Source organism: Mastigoproctus giganteus, chromosome 8, assembly GCF_048544385.1.
Source record: "Mastigoproctus giganteus isolate SK-2022 chromosome 8, ASM4854438v1, whole genome shotgun sequence".
Classification (NCBI taxonomy): domain Eukaryota; kingdom Metazoa; phylum Arthropoda; class Arachnida; order Uropygi; family Thelyphonidae; genus Mastigoproctus; species Mastigoproctus giganteus.
The window spans coordinates 204,916,865-204,934,975 of record NC_143582.1 but is presented as its reverse complement, the minus strand read 5'-3'; the positions used below and the strand labels follow the sequence as shown (position 1 = coordinate 204,934,975).

Here is an 18,111-nt window from a genome sequence, read left to right as displayed (position 1 = left end):
ATTATATTGCATTCTAACTGGTTTTCTGCCCATTTCAGTGCTGTTTCTTTTCACTAACGTTTAGCTGCAAAACTCTGAGAAAAATAATAAATCGCACAGTTTCAAGCGGATATTATTCTTACTGAATCTGGAGCTTAACTAAACATAATATGAAATGAAGAGAACAAAATATGTAATAGAAATTTGGGTTCACAGAAGCGAATGACTAAACTTTATCACTCATGGTTTCCGAGAAGGTTTCTTAATATGTTATTCACCATGAGACAGTGTTTGCATCTCTCTCTCTCTCTCTCTCGTTTTTTTTTTTTTTAAGCATTATGCTGTGTGATACAACATTTTTGTCAGAGTTCACTTTACTGTTCAAGCAGCATGGATCTTGTAGGGTCACGGACAACATATTCTTTAATGCAAAACTAATCTAGATGGAAGATCCAATTAAGCTTTTGGATTCATTTTTTTGGTTAGACCACAGTATATTTCAAGGATATATGAAATATATATACACACATTCTAATATATATAACAAATGGTTTATGTAATAATATGCAGTTTTTTATATTTATTGATATAAATTCAATGTTTAATCAAATACATGAAAAATTAAATTAATAATACTTAGTAGATAAATTCATTAAGTTTGGTAGTTTTCACGTAGTTTTTATAATCATGCTTGTGGAACACTTACAGTATGAAACATCCAATGCTAACTACTAATCATATCATATACTTGGATTTCAGAAAAGCTTTTGATACCATTGTGCATGGAAGACTAATAGATAGTATGAATCAGAGTTGTAATACTCAATACATTCTACGTTGATATTAATATTTGTAAAATAATAAGAGGAGTTTACCTCAATATAGTATGTAGAACACTTCCGTATGATACTCTCCAGAAATTAAAACGAAAAAATCGAAAACTTACATTAGAGTAAAAAATAAATAATTAAAAACCAATTTAACACAATTCAAATCAATTTAACACAATTAAAAATCAATTTAACACAATTAAAAATTAAAAAGAATCTAACGAAAATATTCAAAACGATTTTCCTTCCTGAATCGAAATGTCTTCAATTATTTGTCTTTGCAAAGACAAATAATTGAAGACATTTCGATTTGAAGACTTTGCAAAGACAAATAATCACTATTTAAGTTTCAGGTTCAATCCTATTCGGTAATTTTCATTCCTGTGATCACGACCTAGCACAGATTGTTCATTTACCTACAAGAATACCGGACAATCCTAATCATACAGCCGATACGCTTGATCTTTTTCTCACAAACAACCCTTCTAAGTACACGGTCGAAGTGAGAGGTCCTTTAGGCACTTCAGATCACAACTTGGTGATTGTCTCTTCTCCAATGGAACCTTTATCTCATGGCTATTCCCAACCTCGTGTTGTTTGGCATTACAAGAATGCAAAATGGGATGACCTGCGAGACTTCTTTTCTTTGGTCGGATTACTGTTTCAAAACTTCTGATGTCAACGTTTGCTCAGATCGTGTCAGTGAAATTATTCTTGCAGGAATGGAATCCTTTATCACACACTCCACTTTAAAATCTCGTCCTTTATCTAAACCCTGGCTTTCCAATAAATGTGCTAAGGCTGTCCAAGAGAAGAATGTTGCATATCGTAATTGGCTTTTTTCTAATTCTTCAGTTTCATTTTCTGCCTACACCAAAGCTCGCAACAATTGCAAAGCAGTTATTAATCAATCCAAACTAGAGTTTGAACAGGCTAAAAGTAGAAAACTTGCTTCTTGCCCTAATGGTAGCCGAGCATTCTGGTCTCTTGCCAAAGCTATTGGCCACAACTTTTGCCCATCTCTGCTCCCACCTCTGTCCAAACCAGATGGTTCTGTTTTCACTTCAGCCAAGGATAAAGCTGACCTGCTAGCATCCCATTTTTCTTCCAGCTCATGTATTAATGATCTTGGTAAAACACCTCCCACCATTCCCAACACGCTCCATTCAATGCCTCCTGTGATCTTCCATCAAAAGGATATCAGAAGGATTTTGATGAATCTTGATGCTAAGAAAGCTCCAGGTCCTGATGGTATTTCTCCACTTGTTCTCAAAACCTGTGCTCCTGAACTTACTCCTATTCTTTGCCGCCTTTTTTCACTTTCTTATTCCAAAGGTGTTTTTCCTTCTGCTTGGAAATTTGCTCATATCCAGCCAGTTCCTAAAAAGGGTGACAAATCCCCCCCATCCAATTATCGTCCCATTGCAATTACTTCTACTCTTTCTAAAGTAATGGAGAAATCAATTAACCGCCAACTCTTAAACTACCTAGAAGGCTTCCAGCAGTGTCGATCCACTGGTGATATTCTGGCTTATGTTACCCATTTATGGACTAATTCAATGGAAAGGTTCGGTGAAACACAAGTAGCTGCTCTTGACGTCTCAAAGGCTTTTGATCGTGTTTGGCATAAAGGTCTTCTAAACAAACTTCCGTCTTATGGTTTGCCAACTGTTTTTAGTAATTGGTTATCCAGTTTTCTCTCTGATCGCTCACTGAGGGTGATGGTAGATGGCTCTCTGTCTTCTAACTTCTCCACTAATGCCGGTGTCCCCCAAGGTTCAGTTCTTTCCCCCACTCTTTTCCTCTTGTATATCAATGACCTTCTTCCATTGACTGGAAATCCTATCCATAGTTTTGCCGATGATAGCACATTGCATTCAACTTTCCATTTTGAGAAACCTTGTCCTGCTCAATCAGATTCAACTTCTCGAAAATCTGCTGCCAATTCCTTAAATGCCGATCTTCAGGTAATTCTCCAGTGGGGCAAAGACAACTTAGTTGATTTCAACCCATCTAAAACTCAGTCTTGTCTTATATCTCGCAAAAAGGATTCTTCTGCTCCTATGCTTATCTTTAGTGACATTCCGATTTCTAGGCAAAAGGATATATCTCTTTTGGGGATTACCCTGACTTCTAATCTCTCTTGGCACAAGCACATTACAAATATCGCTTCCTCTGCATCTAAAAAACTTGGTTTTTTCTTTCACTCTTGGTGTTACTTTTCTTCCAAACAGCTGCTCACTCTGTATAAATCGCAAATCCACCCTGCCATGGAATATTGTTCCCACATCTGGGGTGGTGCCCCCAAAACCTCTCTCAGGCTTCTTGATTACATTCAGAAGAGGGCAGTTAGGTTAATTAATGATTCATCTCTAACAGTCTCTCCACTCACTGTCTCATAGACGCACTGTTTCTGCTGCATGCCTCTTCTACAGATACTTCCATGGGCACTGTTCTTCTGAATTGGCTTCTATAATTCCCGCTCTCTCTTTCAAAACAGTCCGAACACGTGCCGCCACCAGCCAACATCCATTTATTGTTGAACTTCAAACCCACAGAACCAACTTTTCATCTTCCTCATTTATCCATTCAACTGCCGTTTTCTGGAACAACCTTCCTTCATATGTATTTCCTGAAAATTGCAATCTACAGAAGTTCAAGTCCAATGTCAACAAATATCTTCTTTCGTCTTCTCAACCTCCAACCCAAGCACGGTACTAAGTACTATAGGTTCTAATACCTCTCGTGTTTGGGGTTCACATAAAAAAAAAAGAGACATACGGTTGAAAAGCGTTGTCAGCTTCAAGAAGGAAAATCGTTTTGAATATTTTCGTTAGATTCTTTTTAATTTTTAATTGTGTTAAATTGATTTTTAAGTGCGTTAAATTGGTTTTTAATTATTTATTTTTTACTCTAACTTAAGTTTTTTATTTTTTTCGTTTTAATTTCTGGAGAGTATCATAAGGAAGTGTTCTACGTATTATATTGAGGTAAACTCCTCTTATTATTTTACAAATGGAAGACTACTGTACAAACTGGAGTATGGCATTAAGGGCAAGTTGCTACAATGGATAAAAGGATGGTTGAGTGGGAGAAGACAGAGTGGTAATCAATGGATACTGCTCTTCGTGGACTAATGTTATTAGTGGATTCCCCCAGGGTTCTGTGTTGGGCCCATTGCCATTTTGTATATTTATCAATGATATTGATGAAGGTAGATCAGGCTTAATGTCCAAGTCTGCAGATGATATAAAGGTTGGCAGGGTTGTTAATGACAGTATGCTACTGCCAGAGGATCTAGAAAAGGTGGGCGGAGAAGTGGCAATTGAAGTTTAACATTGACAATTGCAAAGTACTGCATATGGGTAGCAGTAACCCCAGAGAAATGACTAACTGTGTGGTACTACACTCAGGGTGCTGGAGAATGAAAAAGACCTGGGGTAATTGTGCAGTCAGATATGAAGTTTTCTGAGCAGTGCAGACAGGCTGCCAGAGCAGGTCGCAGGGTCTTGTCAAAGATGTACAGTAATTTTTCTAACAGGGGTAAGGTGGTGATTATTCCTTTGTGCAAGACAATGGTCAGGCTTCACCGTGAGTACTGCATACAAGTCTGGAGGCCTCATTTTAGGAAGGATGAAGAGTTGCTAGAATGAGTACAGAGAAGAGCAACAAGATTGGTAAGGGAAACAAAGGGGTGCTCTTACCAAGAAAGGCTTAAGTTCTGCAAATTGCAGCATCTGGGAACTACGCACCTGCAAGGTGATCTGATTAAGGCATATAGGGCCTTGAATGGCTTGAGCGGGCTCAATGTTGATGGGTTTCTTTCTCTTGCTCAGATTTCGAACCTGAGGGGGTATAAACTCAAATTGAGGAAAGAAAGTTGTAAAATAAATGTGTGGAACTTTGCCTTTAGCCAGCGGGTAGTTGATTGCTGGAACAAACTTCCATCTGTTGTTGTGGAAGCTGATAGCTTAAATAGATTCAAGGAAGAACTGGACAAACTTTTGGAGCAAATAGATGGGTGAAATGGGAAGTGGTTTTTTTTTTTTTTTTTGGCTGATGTATAAACTTGCCTTCTTGCATCATATGCTTCTGCTAATGCTAATCAAAGCTGTTCAAATAAGGTTATAGCCATACAGTAATGATTACTCTGTGGTCGTGGCAGTAGATAAGGGTGAGAAATTCATATTTGTGGTCTGTTGCTATAAAATTTATTAAATTGGACTATAAGATACACTTGGTTAGTCTCCGAAATTAATAAGTAAAAGTTAAATTTATGTAATAAATGAATTCATATTTTTCATTAATAATGACTTTTGATTATATTTTTTGAAAAATAAGATGCCCCGGTTATCTATTTTTTATTAACATTATGAAGTGAGCCAGCATATGGCAAGAAAAGATGTTTAATTGTCCAGAAGTGGCAAAAAGTCATGCTGAATGCAAGTACAATCCCCCAATGAGGGTAGGTGTTCTCACCAGGAGTACCTTCACAATATTCTAATATTAGAATATTGTGGAGGTACTTCACCACAAGTTGTCTTGGCACTGCATCATGCATTTTAAATAAAGAGCCAGCATATGGCAAGAAAAGAGGTTTAACTGTTTAGAATTGACAAAAAGAGTATGCTGAATGCATTATATTGTAGTATATTTTATGTTTGATTAAAGTATCTTAAAATGCATAAAGACTCATTTTTAAGATAGCATACTACTGTATATTGAAATTGGTCATTCACTGCGTTACTAAAATTTCTGTATGTCTTTCAATGGAGATGTGACAGACATAATTTTAGTATTTTTAGAATCAGCAGATCAATTTCCTTTAGAATCTGAAACTTTGCTCTGGAGGTATGAAAAAAAAACTGTTAGAAATTGCAATTTGTCTAATTCTTTCTTAAATTTATTCAAACTCCTACTTCCACAGCACTAAATGGAAGTTTGTTACAACAACCAATTATTCTCTGCCTAAAGCAAATTTTCACTTATCTATCCTGCAACCATCCACTTTCAATTTCAGTTTTATGTTTCCTAATGTGGGTTGTCTCACAAAGGATGTTATCCACATTTAGTTTACTCAATCTATTTAAAACTTTAAACATTTCAATCAGGTCTCCTCACAGGTAGCCAGTTTCAAAGTAATTAACAGAATTGAAGTCTCATGGTAAGAGTTGTATCACCTTGACTAATTTTGTTGCTCTTTTCTGCACCCATTCCAACAGATCCACATCCTTCTTAAAATGAAGCTTCCAGATCTTTATGGAGTTCTCACGATGTAGGTCTAACCTGTTATAAAACAGGATAATCACCCTGTCTGTACATGCAAAATTTCTCTATATCACTGATGAACATCATGAGCTGTCCTAGCAACCTGTCTGCACAGCTCAGAGAATTTCATATTAGATGGTAGAGAACAAAATAGACCCCTAGGTCTATTTTGTTCTCTACCATCTTGGGTGTAGTACCACCCAACTAGTATGTTATTCTAGGATTACTGCTGCTCATATACAGTACCTTGCATTTATCAACGTTAAACTTCGAATGCCACTTCTCGGCACATCTAGTTTTTCTAGGTCTTGCTGCAGTAATACGCCTTGATCCCTCTCATTAATCAATCCTGACAAATAACAAGCTTGATATGCCTTCAATATCATTAATAAATACTGAAAACAGTATGGGGCCCATCACTGACACTACTAATAACATCAGTCCAAGAAGAGTAGCACCCATTTATAACCACCTCTGGTTTCTGCCAGTCAACCATCCCTTTTTTGTTACATAGCAGTAACTTGACCCAAATGCCACATTTCTCCAACCTGTATAGCAGTCTTCCATATGGAACAGTGTCAAAAGCTTTACTGAAATTTAAATATATGACATCAAAATTATTTTTTGCATCCAGTTCCTTTGTTACTGCATTATAGTAGTAGCCAATCAGATTGGACACGCAATAGTTCCCTTTATGAAATCCATACTGTGATTTCTGTATAACTACATTCCTGTTAAGAAGGTCTTGTAATATGTCTTTAATCAATGACTAGCCAGAGCACAAAGCCACTGTAGGCCTGTATTATCTATGATTCATGGCCCACAGACTATCTTATTGCATAGCAAAGATATGCATTAAGAATAGCTGGCTCAAAATTTTGATTCTGATGGTTGTTCATCCTAGGGTTAGTCTGATCATTCACAAAAATAAACACTTAAATGATCAGAGAAAAACCAGGTGCCTGTATCAAGATTAACTAATTCTGCATTTGAAAAGTTCTAAAAAATATCAATTAATCAGCAACAGAGTTCAAATATGGATCTTTTCAAATAAGAAGTGTGATAAACCCACTATGATATACAAACACTTACTATACCCATCATTATTTACAAGCAGTAATTTTATAGGTAAAAATGTGCAAAATGTACAATTAATTTTTGGCACAGTTTATTAACAATGCATGATTTGTTATAAACAGTGGTGGCTCGTGACTCCGATGTTTGGGGGTGCTGCATCTTAAAGTTGCATTAAATTGCCTTGGTTATAAGACATGTAGACATACACAGTAATAATAATAAGCAAATTAAAAATACTATAAAACATTAACTAGACATTTACCATTAACAGACGAACTTTTATTTAAAAACAAAATCCATTCTTCGGTTTTTATTTGTTGAAAATAGATTAATAACTTTTTCATTCAAGTTTGGTGCACTGTTGACCAAGCTTTTCTCTATTGAAACCACTGCTTGAGCATTTAGCCTTTCCTGATTCATAGTGCTCCTTAAAAAAGTTTTTATTCTTTTTAATGTTAAATTTTCGGGCTCTGAAGTAGTCATCGAAATGGTCAAAAGAACTTTTATGAGTTTTGTAAGTTCACCAAGAACTCCAGCTAGATTATTTTCTGAGATAAATTTCAATCAAGTCAGTTAATTTGCAATAATTGTGTAGATCATGTCTGCTATAGAAAACTTGTAATTCCACAAGAAGTTTTTCTCTTTCAATCATGGGATATGCCTCAGTAGTCTCCTGTACCTCTTCTGTGGGCATTTTCGTACAAAAAATAACAGTTTTCCATGTTAAACAATTTAACAGCAATTAATTGCTTTGTAAAAGAATATTTCTCACCTATGTCAACACTTATATAGTTGTATACTTCCTTCGCTTCAATCATGAGTGTTTTTGAAGAAATTTCACAGTACATTAAATTCTTGGTTTTTAGAATGGCATTCTTAAAGTTTCCTATATATTCATGTATTTTAACTGCCTCAATTTCTCGAGATTGCTTTTGATTATAAATAACTTCCATGTGAGGCATTATCTGAAGGAAAAGTTCTAACCAAAACTTGAATTTTTCATTACTCAAGATGTGCAAAATTCCAGTTGCTTCTGAAATCATCTTATCTGTGTTTGCTGTCGCTTGTAGTTCCTCCATGCACTTTTTTAAGGATTGAAAATGTTCACAAACGCTGTTCACGGTGCATATATTGAAGTTCCATCTTGTAGGGAAGGTCAAGCAACACGGTTGTCCATCTGCTTTCTGAGAACAGAGAGATGCTGTGGTGATCTAGAGAAAAATGTTGGTATCGACATGAGGTTTGAAAAGAACATTCTTGAATTTCGAGTACTACTTGCTGCATTTCTCATCATCAGATTCAGTTGGTGTGCATAGCAGTGAATAAAATATGCATTTTTGTCCACTTCTTTTATTTTAGCCTGAACTCACCCTTTCTTGCCTTTCATCACACTTGCACCATCAAATTGTGCAACCAGTTTTTGAGTATTTCCTTCAAGAATTATGTCTAACTGATCTAGAACACAAACAAAGGATTTAAATCAGCAGCCATGAGCAGTAATACAGAAAGACAAATGATACTGAAACTGAAGAATAGCGATGGTGTACTTATAAACAGCAGAGAAGGCATAATTCAAATAGCAGAAGACTACTATAGAGAATTATACAAGGAGCAGGGGAATGATGCCAGCAGTGGGGAAGATGGATTGCGAAGTAGCAACATATACGACATACCCGATATTCTTCCTGATGAGGTAGAACATGCATTGAAGAAAATGAAGAATCAGAAAGCCCCGGGGGAAGATGAAGTTACTGTAGAGTTGTTAAAATTGGGAGGAAGAGACATAACACAAAAACTGGCAAGGCTCTTCACAAACTGCATTAGAAAAGGTGTGACACCTAAGCAGTGGAATAATGCAATCATAGTTTTGCTGCATAAGAAAGGAGATAAATCAGAAATTGGAAATTATAGACCAATTAGCTTGTTATCCCACATCTACAAGTTGTTCACAAGGGTCATTACTAACAGATTAGAAAGAACACTTGATGAGACTCAACCGAAAGAGCAAGCTGGCTTTAGGACAGGATTCTCAACTATGGATCACCTTCACGTAATATCACAGCTAATGGAGAAAGCAAATGAATATAAAACACCATTATGCCTGGAATTTGTGGATTTTGAAAAGGCACTTGACTCCATACAGCATTAGGCAATGTTTCGGGCACTGGAAAGACAAGGCATTGATACCCCATATATTATGATTTTGAAGAAAATATATGAGAGTGCTACCTCCTTTATTAGACTAGACAAAGACAGTAGGAAATTTAAAATTGAGAAAGGAGTTCGACAAGGAGACAATATCTCCGAAGCTGTTTACTGCTGTCCTTGAGAAAGCTTTCAGAAGATTAGACTGGTCGCAGAAAGGAGTCAATGTGAATGGAGAGTACCTAAATCATTTACGATTTGCAGATGACATTGTGGTCATAAGCTTGTTTTTGTTTTGGTTTTTAGGAGCATTAGCAACTAAGGCCATATTGCTCCGATGGTCATAAGCCACGATCCCAAATAATTAGAGGAAAATCTTAATCAGTTATGCACAGCTAGTAAGGATTTTGGACTAAAGATGAATATGGCTAAAACAAAAATAATGATGAACAAGTATGCCACAGAAAGGGAAATAATGATTGAAGGAGCAATAATTGAAAAGGTGGAGTCATATACTTATCTGGGACCAGTTATTAGCTGTAATAATGATAAATGGCTGGAAGTCAAGAGAAGAATAAATTTTGGATGGATAGCATTCAGGAAATATAGTCACATACTGAAGAGCAATATCCCAGTTTGTCTGAAACGTAAAATAATGAACCAATGTATACGCCCCACCATGACTTATGGAAGTGAAACTTGGGCACTCACCAAAAGAATGGAAGAGAAGCTGAGAACTACACAGCGAAGAATGGAACGAATCATATTGGGAATCAGACTGTTAGATAAGAAGAGAAACACATGGATTAGGCAGCAAACTCAAGTAAAGGACATTCTTATCAAAACTAAAGAACTAAAATGGTCTTGGGCAGGACACATAGCTTGAAGACATGATGACAGATGGACTAAGAAAATAACAGAATGGTATCCAAGAGGAGCTAGAAGAAAACCTGGAAGACAAAGGCGGAGATGGATAGATGAAATTCATGAGTTTGTGGGTAGTAAATGGATGGCCAGTGCTCAAAACAGAAGGAACTGGAAAGTTGCTGGAGAGGCCTTCATCCTGCAGTGGATTGAAAATGGCTGATGATGATGATCTAGAACATACTTTGATATTCCGTCTTCCGTTTGGTTTTCCGGAGTGAAAAACCCCCCAAAAATGCTCAAAAATGTCTCCATTCAGTTCATATCTCAGAAAAATTACGTAATATTTGTATATGTTCTGAAATCTGTTGTGTCAATCAGCCATAACAGCTACGAATAAAGCTTCTTTAATTTCTCTTTTTATTTCATCCCAGCATATTTGCAGAAAACAGTCAGGAATATCATTCTGAATAGTTTTGAAATGGCTTTAAATGTTGCATTACTTTCTAAATGATTCTTTAAATTGAAATCTAATGTACAGGCGAAATTTTTTAATCCTCTGAATACTCCTGGATTTTTAGAATCGTCTTTTTCATCATGTCAACATAAAGGAATTTCATACTATCCACAAAATTTAATGCAGTCTATTATTTTAGGTAATCCTCATAATTCTTGGTAACTTTTCTGTTATGTTTGCAAGTTGAAAGTCTGTAGGCCCCACTAAGCTGTTCTTTAATATTTACGCTTCCTAAAAGTGATAGTGAAATCACATTATCAATATATTTCTTCGAACTCTCATGTTTTAGAGGTTTTTCTTTCATTCTGTTTATGTTTGTAAAGCCACTTTTTGTCCACGTAAATTCACCTCCAAACAGTAAACATGGAAAACAAAACAATGCATTTTTAAATTCACAACCGCAAAGCCAACCTTTCCTTTGACACCATTCAGTTTTAAAACTGTGAATATATTTCTTATTCCCCACTGAAAAAATTTGAATCTTTGGTGTGGGGTGGCCTTTTTTAATTGCATTTTTTTCTTGGAGAGATAATTGTGAAAAACTAAGTTGCCGAAGTTTATTCACTGTCATGCGATTTACTTCAAGGGAAACCACGGAGAATTTCACAAAATCGTGTGTCATAGAAATAATGTTTTACTTACGCATCACCTCATAATATAACTTCAACTTACCAAGTTCAAGCTCAATTCGCAATTAAGCTGTAATACCATAATTACACTGTTGAATGTTGTTGAGTATTGACTTAACACTGATATTTAGTTACTTAACAGGAATTCGGGCGAATAACAAAAAGACACTGACATTGTGGCTACACACCATGATGGTCGATGATGAAATCTGCACTGCGCACTTTACAGTGACTTTGATTCGTTTCACCTATTAAAAGTGTATATTGGCTGGTTGCCAATGGCAACCAACTACCAGATACTCACTGGAATGCAAAATGTGTTACTGCCTGATGCACAGTGAGGCCTACGGTTAATTAAACTTCAAAGTTGGAAATGATTTTGTGTTTTTATTCGTTTATTATTAAAATAATTACTGGAAATAGAGGATACGGGTCCTGTTAATAAAAATATTCGTTGCGGTGCATTGTTCTTCACAAAATTTCATATAACTCCATTCCCTGTATATCTAGATTGGCTGGGGGTGCCATAGTGCCTATGGACGAGTCGCCCCTGGTTATAAACTCGTGTTACTACACCTAACATCAGTTACCACACATCCAGTGATGTGTACATTCCACAATGATACCATTTGATCAATACAGTTTCACATGTTTGGTGAACTATGATATTATCCTTGTAAATGACTAACTGTACACTTCTCTAACCTCTATGGTCATGTGTGGAGTATAAACAGAAAATTTATTTATTTATGAGATTAGAAAGTAATATATGTTATAAATACCAAAAGCAAAACCAAAACAAAGATTTCAATTTCACTTTAAACATTATTTCGGCAGTCTCGTGCACATCGCTGTCATGGTTACTGTGTTGTGTTGTTTACTACGTGGTTCAGATGGGTGAAAAGAGAAGACAAAAGTGAGAGTGCTGCTGAAAAAGACAAGACTTGCAATTATTTTTGTAGAAAAAATTAAAAATAATAAGAAGACCTGAAAGCAAAACGAACCCTAAATCATTTTCCATGAATTAGGGTTAACATGCTCAACAATAAGTATTACAGTGAAAGATAAAGAGAGAATTAGGAAATATGTGAAACCAAATATGATCAGTCAATTTTTTTTCACTTTTTCCACTCGAGCATTTAGTAGCATAATGGAAGAAATGGAAAAGACTTTCAAAAATATGGATTGATGAAAAATATATGAACTGGATTCCAGCTAAATTCACAATGATTCAAAAGGAAGCAAAGATATATCAATGAGAATCTGAAAACTTGTATAAGAGAAGGCAATGTGAGGTAGTAAGTTTGATCCTTTTAATACAGGGTAGGCTGGATTTGATCCTTTTAATTTCAAAGATACAAAAATCCATGCAGGCCTGCATAATATAAAATTATGATTGAAGCTGCTAGTGCAGATTAAGAAGCAGCCACAGGTTTCCTGACTTCATTTCTAAAACTGAGATGGGGATTACAAAAGGCAATGAGTAGAAAAAACATACCTTCACATATTATGGACAAAGAAGCCTTCATGCAAAATGCCACTTAACCTCACCAACAGGCAGCAATACAACTGGCAACTTCAAACTGAAGTACCTTTACTGTATCATAGTAGAACCTACAGGCCTTCAAGAATGTTTCAGTCTTCACTCTCAGTAATTAAATGCTTTTTTCCAGAACTGGTTTCTGCACCTTTTTTTTTTTTTTTTTTTAAGAGGAGTGAAAAAATATTTGATGAAAAAAAAATATAGTACTTAATGCACTGTTAATCCGTTATGAATTCACATCACATTCATTGTGGATGCGAAAATCAATCCAAACTAGATTTTGAATAGGCTAAGAATAGAAAACTTGCTTCTCGTCAAGCAGTCTGGTCCCTGGGAAAAGCTATTGTCCATAACTTTTGCCCATCTCTATTCCCACCTCTGTCAAGCCAAAACGGTTCTATTGCCACTTCAGCCAAGGATGAAGCTGACTTGCTAGCATCCTACTTTTCTTCCAACTCGTCTATTGATGATCTTGGTAAATCATCTCCTACCAGTACAATAAGGATGTCAGAAGGATTTTGAACAATCTCGATGCTAAGAAAGCTGCGGGTCCTGTGATGGTATTTCTCCGCTTGTTCTCAAAACCTGTACTCCTGAACTTACTCCTGTTTGTGTCACCTTTTTTCACTTTCTTATTCCACTGATGTTTTTCCTTCTGCTTGGAAATTTGCTCATATCCAGCCAGCTCCTAAAAAGGGTGAAAAATCACTCCAATTATCATTCCATTGCACTTACTTCTACTCTTTCTAAAGTAATGGAGAAATCAATTAACCACCAACTCAAACTATCTAGAAACCTTCCATCTGATCAACGATCACCAGCATGGATACTGTCATTGTCGATCCAATGGGATATTTTGGCTTATGTTACCAATCTATGGACAAATTCAATGGAAAAGTTTGGTGAAACTCAAGTAGTTGCTCTTGACATTTCAAAGGCAATTGATTATGTTTGATAATCAAATGCCTTTGAAACAACTTTCCTTCTAAATAAACTTCCATTTATGGATTGCCAACTGTTTTTTGTAATTGGGTATGTAGTTTTCTTTCTGACTGCTCACTGCAGGTGATGGTAGATGGCTCTCTGTCTTCTAACTTCTCCACTAATGCTGGTCTTCCCCAAAGTTCAGTCCTTTCTCCCACTCTTTTCCTCTTGTATATTAATGACATTCTTCTATTGACCAGAAATCCTATCGACAGTTCTGCTGATGATAGCACATTGCATTCCACCTTCCAGTTTGAGAAACCTTGCCCCGCACAAACAGCTTCAACTTCTCGAATATCCACTACCAATTCTTTAAATGCTGATCTCCAAGTAATTCTCCAGTGGGGCAAAGATTACTTAGTTGATTTCAATCCTTCTAAAACTCAGTTCTGTCTTATATCTAGTCAAAAACGTTCTTCTGCTCCTATGCTCTTCGGTGACACTCTGATTTCTATGCAATATCATATATTTCTATTGGGAACTACTCTGACTTCTAATTTCTCTTGACATAAGCACAATACAAATAATGCTTCCTCTGCATCTAAAAAACTAGGTTTTCTCTTTCGCTCTCAGCATTACTTTTCTTCCAAACAGCTATTCACTCAGTACAAATTGCAAATCTGCCCTTCCATGGAATATTGTTCCCATTTCTGGGGTGGTGCCCCCCAAAACCTCTTTCAGGTATCTAGATTCCATTCAAAAGAGGGCAGTTAAGTTAATTAAAGACTCATCTCTAACAGAGTCTCTCCACCTTCTGTTTCTGCTGCATACCTTTTCCATATATACGTCCATGTGTACTGTTCTTCTGAATTGGCTTCTATAATTAACGCAATCTCTCTCTCTCTCTCTCTCTCTCTCTCTCTCTTCTAAAACAGTCTGAACACGTGTCGCAACCAAATCAATATCCTTTTACTGTCCATTTTCAAACACACAGAACCAACTTTTCTTCTTCCTCATTTATTCATTCAACTTCTGTTTTCTGGAACAACTTTCCTTCAAACGTATTTTCTGAAAATTACAATATACGGAAATTCAAGTATAATATCAACAAGTATCTTCTTTCATCTTCTCAACCTTTAGCCCATGCACAGTACTAGTACTATAGGATCTTATATCTTTTGTGCTTGGGATTCTCATTAAAAAAAAACCACATCACTTCCCTACTCCAGCCTATGGATCAATGTGTGTCATTGTCTCTTTCAAACAGTATTATTTGAGAGGCATGGCTCAGGGTACTGCTGCTATCATCAGGAAGGAATCAACAACTCGCATGAAGTTTCAAAAGAGCTATAACATCCTGATGGCACCAAGAAACATTGCTGTAAGCTTGAAAGATATCAAGTAATCCACTATGAAGGATTGTTGAAGGTAGATTTGTTGGAGTTTGCCCATGACTATGAAGGCTTCCACAAACACAAAAAATCTCACAATGCAAATTTTAGACAGGGAGAAACCTTAACTAGGAAACTGATGCTGAAGATGTAATGAGTTGCTAGCAGGGGCAGACTGGCCATAAGACTTACTGGGGGAAACCCTGGCGGGCTGGAGCCCAGTGTAATTTTCAATATTGCACTTTGACCTCCGATACATTCTACTTGTTGACTAATATATGAAAACTAAAAGCACAAAATCATAATAACAAAAATATGGATCTTCCTTATCCACAATAATATACGAGTCAAGTCATTGGAAATGTTTTGTTTGCCTGTTTAGTAGTCGTATCAACGCTGTTAGAGTTTGTTTGATAAAAGCAGCACCACCACCAGGTTGCCATTGCAGCTAGTGGCTACCATATATATTGATACGAGGTAGTTGACTGTGGTCACTGTGGTGTGATTATGACAAGCATGACTTCTCGGTGCTATATGTGGGAGAGGCAGTGTATAGGTTTAACCGACACTACTGAATGGTAGAATTTTAATCCCTTTAGCTGGTAATTTGTGTTAATTGGACCACCCATGAATTAAGAGTTAAAGGGATTAACATTACACAATTCAGCTTTATCTTTATGACTATGAAGCTATCACCATTTATTTATGTTAAGTATTGTTGAATAAATTAAAAAATATTGTATTTTTATAAAATAATTGTGATTTATATTTAAAATTCATTAAAATTAACGATCAATAATTACTCTAGTTATTTGTAATCCTCCCCCTACACACACTTCCTCACAATATGGCCATAAACACTGCTACACTGCTATGATGATTCTACAAGTTTTCCCTTGTAAGAATTTTTGACCCAGTCCACCTCTGGTTGCTTGAGTCTCATACAGGCCTCAACAACTGATAATTTGATTGAATTGCAGTCACAAATGCAAAGCAAAGGGATGACTGTGATGAAAAAATCACAATCATCCCTTTCAAAGAGACTGAACTTCAAAAGTTTAAGAAAAATCCTGATGAAGTTGAAAGAGACAATATGATTCTCAAAGGATTCTGATCACAACTGAAAATTAAGCAGTAATGTTGATGAGGAAGGACCTTTGCAGTATCATCATGTGCTATAAGACTCTTATGATGAAAAGAAGGCAACTCATCTGCCTTTGAATGAATTTTTCAAACATGTTTAGTTTCTCAGGTATATCTGTGTTTATTTACATTTCATTAAAAAAATAAAAATAAAAATTGGAAATCTTCAGGAATGTACCTAAGCAAGTTACATGACTTTATATTGGAATTTATATTCAGTTAACATATGGTTTTCCAGAAATACATATGTTAGGTGTAATATGTCCTTTAATTATAAAAGAGCTATATCTAGAGATAAAAAGCTGAAAAACTAATTTACCATCAAACAAAAATAATAATTTAATATCTGAATAAGTTGCATTTTTACAAGAATGAGCTTAATTTTCCTTTCAACATACCCAACATTTGGTAATCCTACAATACCAATTTTCAAATTTGTTCCCATACGACCTATAAGAAGTGGCCTTTCTGGCTCTTCTTTTTTCTTGGGCGGCATTTTTAACAAAGTACCTATCAAATAAATAACTACATATATATATATATATATAATTGAATATATAAGAAATTAAATAAAGTATATTAAAGAATTGTAATACGGTTATGGACTAGAGCAACTGCACTTTTTTCAGAAAGAACCCAACGACCATAATGAAAATATAAAGGATAAATGAGGGGGATTGGGGATGAGCATAGAATATAAACTGAAAATGGTGACTGGAACTATGGAAAACACAGGAAAAAATTAAGAAAGTACTTATAGCTGTATAACTCGATTTCAATGTCATCTTCAGGGGTTAACCATTGAAATCACAAGAGATTCAGAAATAAGTGAGCCCTAAGTAATTTGTATATATATATATATATATATAATGTGCGGTTTGTAAAATAAATAAGTTTTATATTACTATATATATAAGAACAATAGTTAAAATAATACTGCTTTACATTCATATCAATAGAAGTGTTCCAACCTTGCTTTTTCTTACTTTACACAATATTCAGCTATACATAAATCATAATCAACTACTTCCCAAAGTGAATGCTATTCATATAAACAATGTGTTATTTCAACATACAATTTTAAATATCTTTTGATATCATTAGAAAATGAAATAATACAGCAGTTATCAACAGTGAGTTCTCTATTACACTTCACAGGTTGGCAAACCATTTTTAAATAACAAATGATGTTTTTACATCTATATTATATATTTAAATAACAAAGAATTGCTAACAGCATATTAGTCAATTATTGCAAAAAGTAAAAACCATAAACCGAATTCCTAATAAGAAGGCCTTCATATCAAACACAAACAAATACCCAACAACATTTTATAAGACTTCTCAGAAGTTTTCATGCCATTTAATCAAAGGTATATAATTTAAATGAGCTTCCCTGTGAAATGACACACAGAATCTGTATTAGTAATCATTAATCTGGCATGAGGTCAAGGCATAATATCAGTTGGCCACTCAAATTTCTCCACTACTTTAATAAAATCAAAACTAGTGGGTAACATGGATCTCTCTCTCTCTCTCCATAATATAATGAATATGAACAAATTTCAATGCTAAAGAATGACACTAGCAGAAAAAACAGTGACTGCCTCAGAAAAGCAGGTCAGCACTATGCAATCTTCACTTTCTGTTGGAACAACCAAAAAATATGAAACAAGTTTAAAACAAATAGTGATTTACAAGAATTTTACCATATTTTATGGCACCATGTAGATTCAAAGACATGGGATAAAATAAAAGCACTACACTCCACATCAAGATGTAAAAACAATTCAATGCACAG

At 35.4% G+C, this 18,111-nt stretch overlaps 1 protein-coding gene across 1 annotated transcript in view; it reads right to left on the bottom strand.

The window, feature by feature from the left end:
• LOC150082216 (obg-like ATPase 1) overlaps nucleotides 1-18,111 on the bottom strand; it is a 333,082-nt gene that overhangs the window by 242,375 nt on the left and 72,596 nt on the right. Inside the window, exon 2 of the mRNA XM_090380053.1 lies at nucleotides 16,709-16,820. Coding sequence (XP_090236179.1) covers nucleotides 16,709-16,806 — 98 coding nt within the window. The 5' untranslated portion in view covers nucleotides 16,807-16,820. The remainder of the gene's footprint in view (nucleotides 1-16,708; nucleotides 16,821-18,111) is intronic.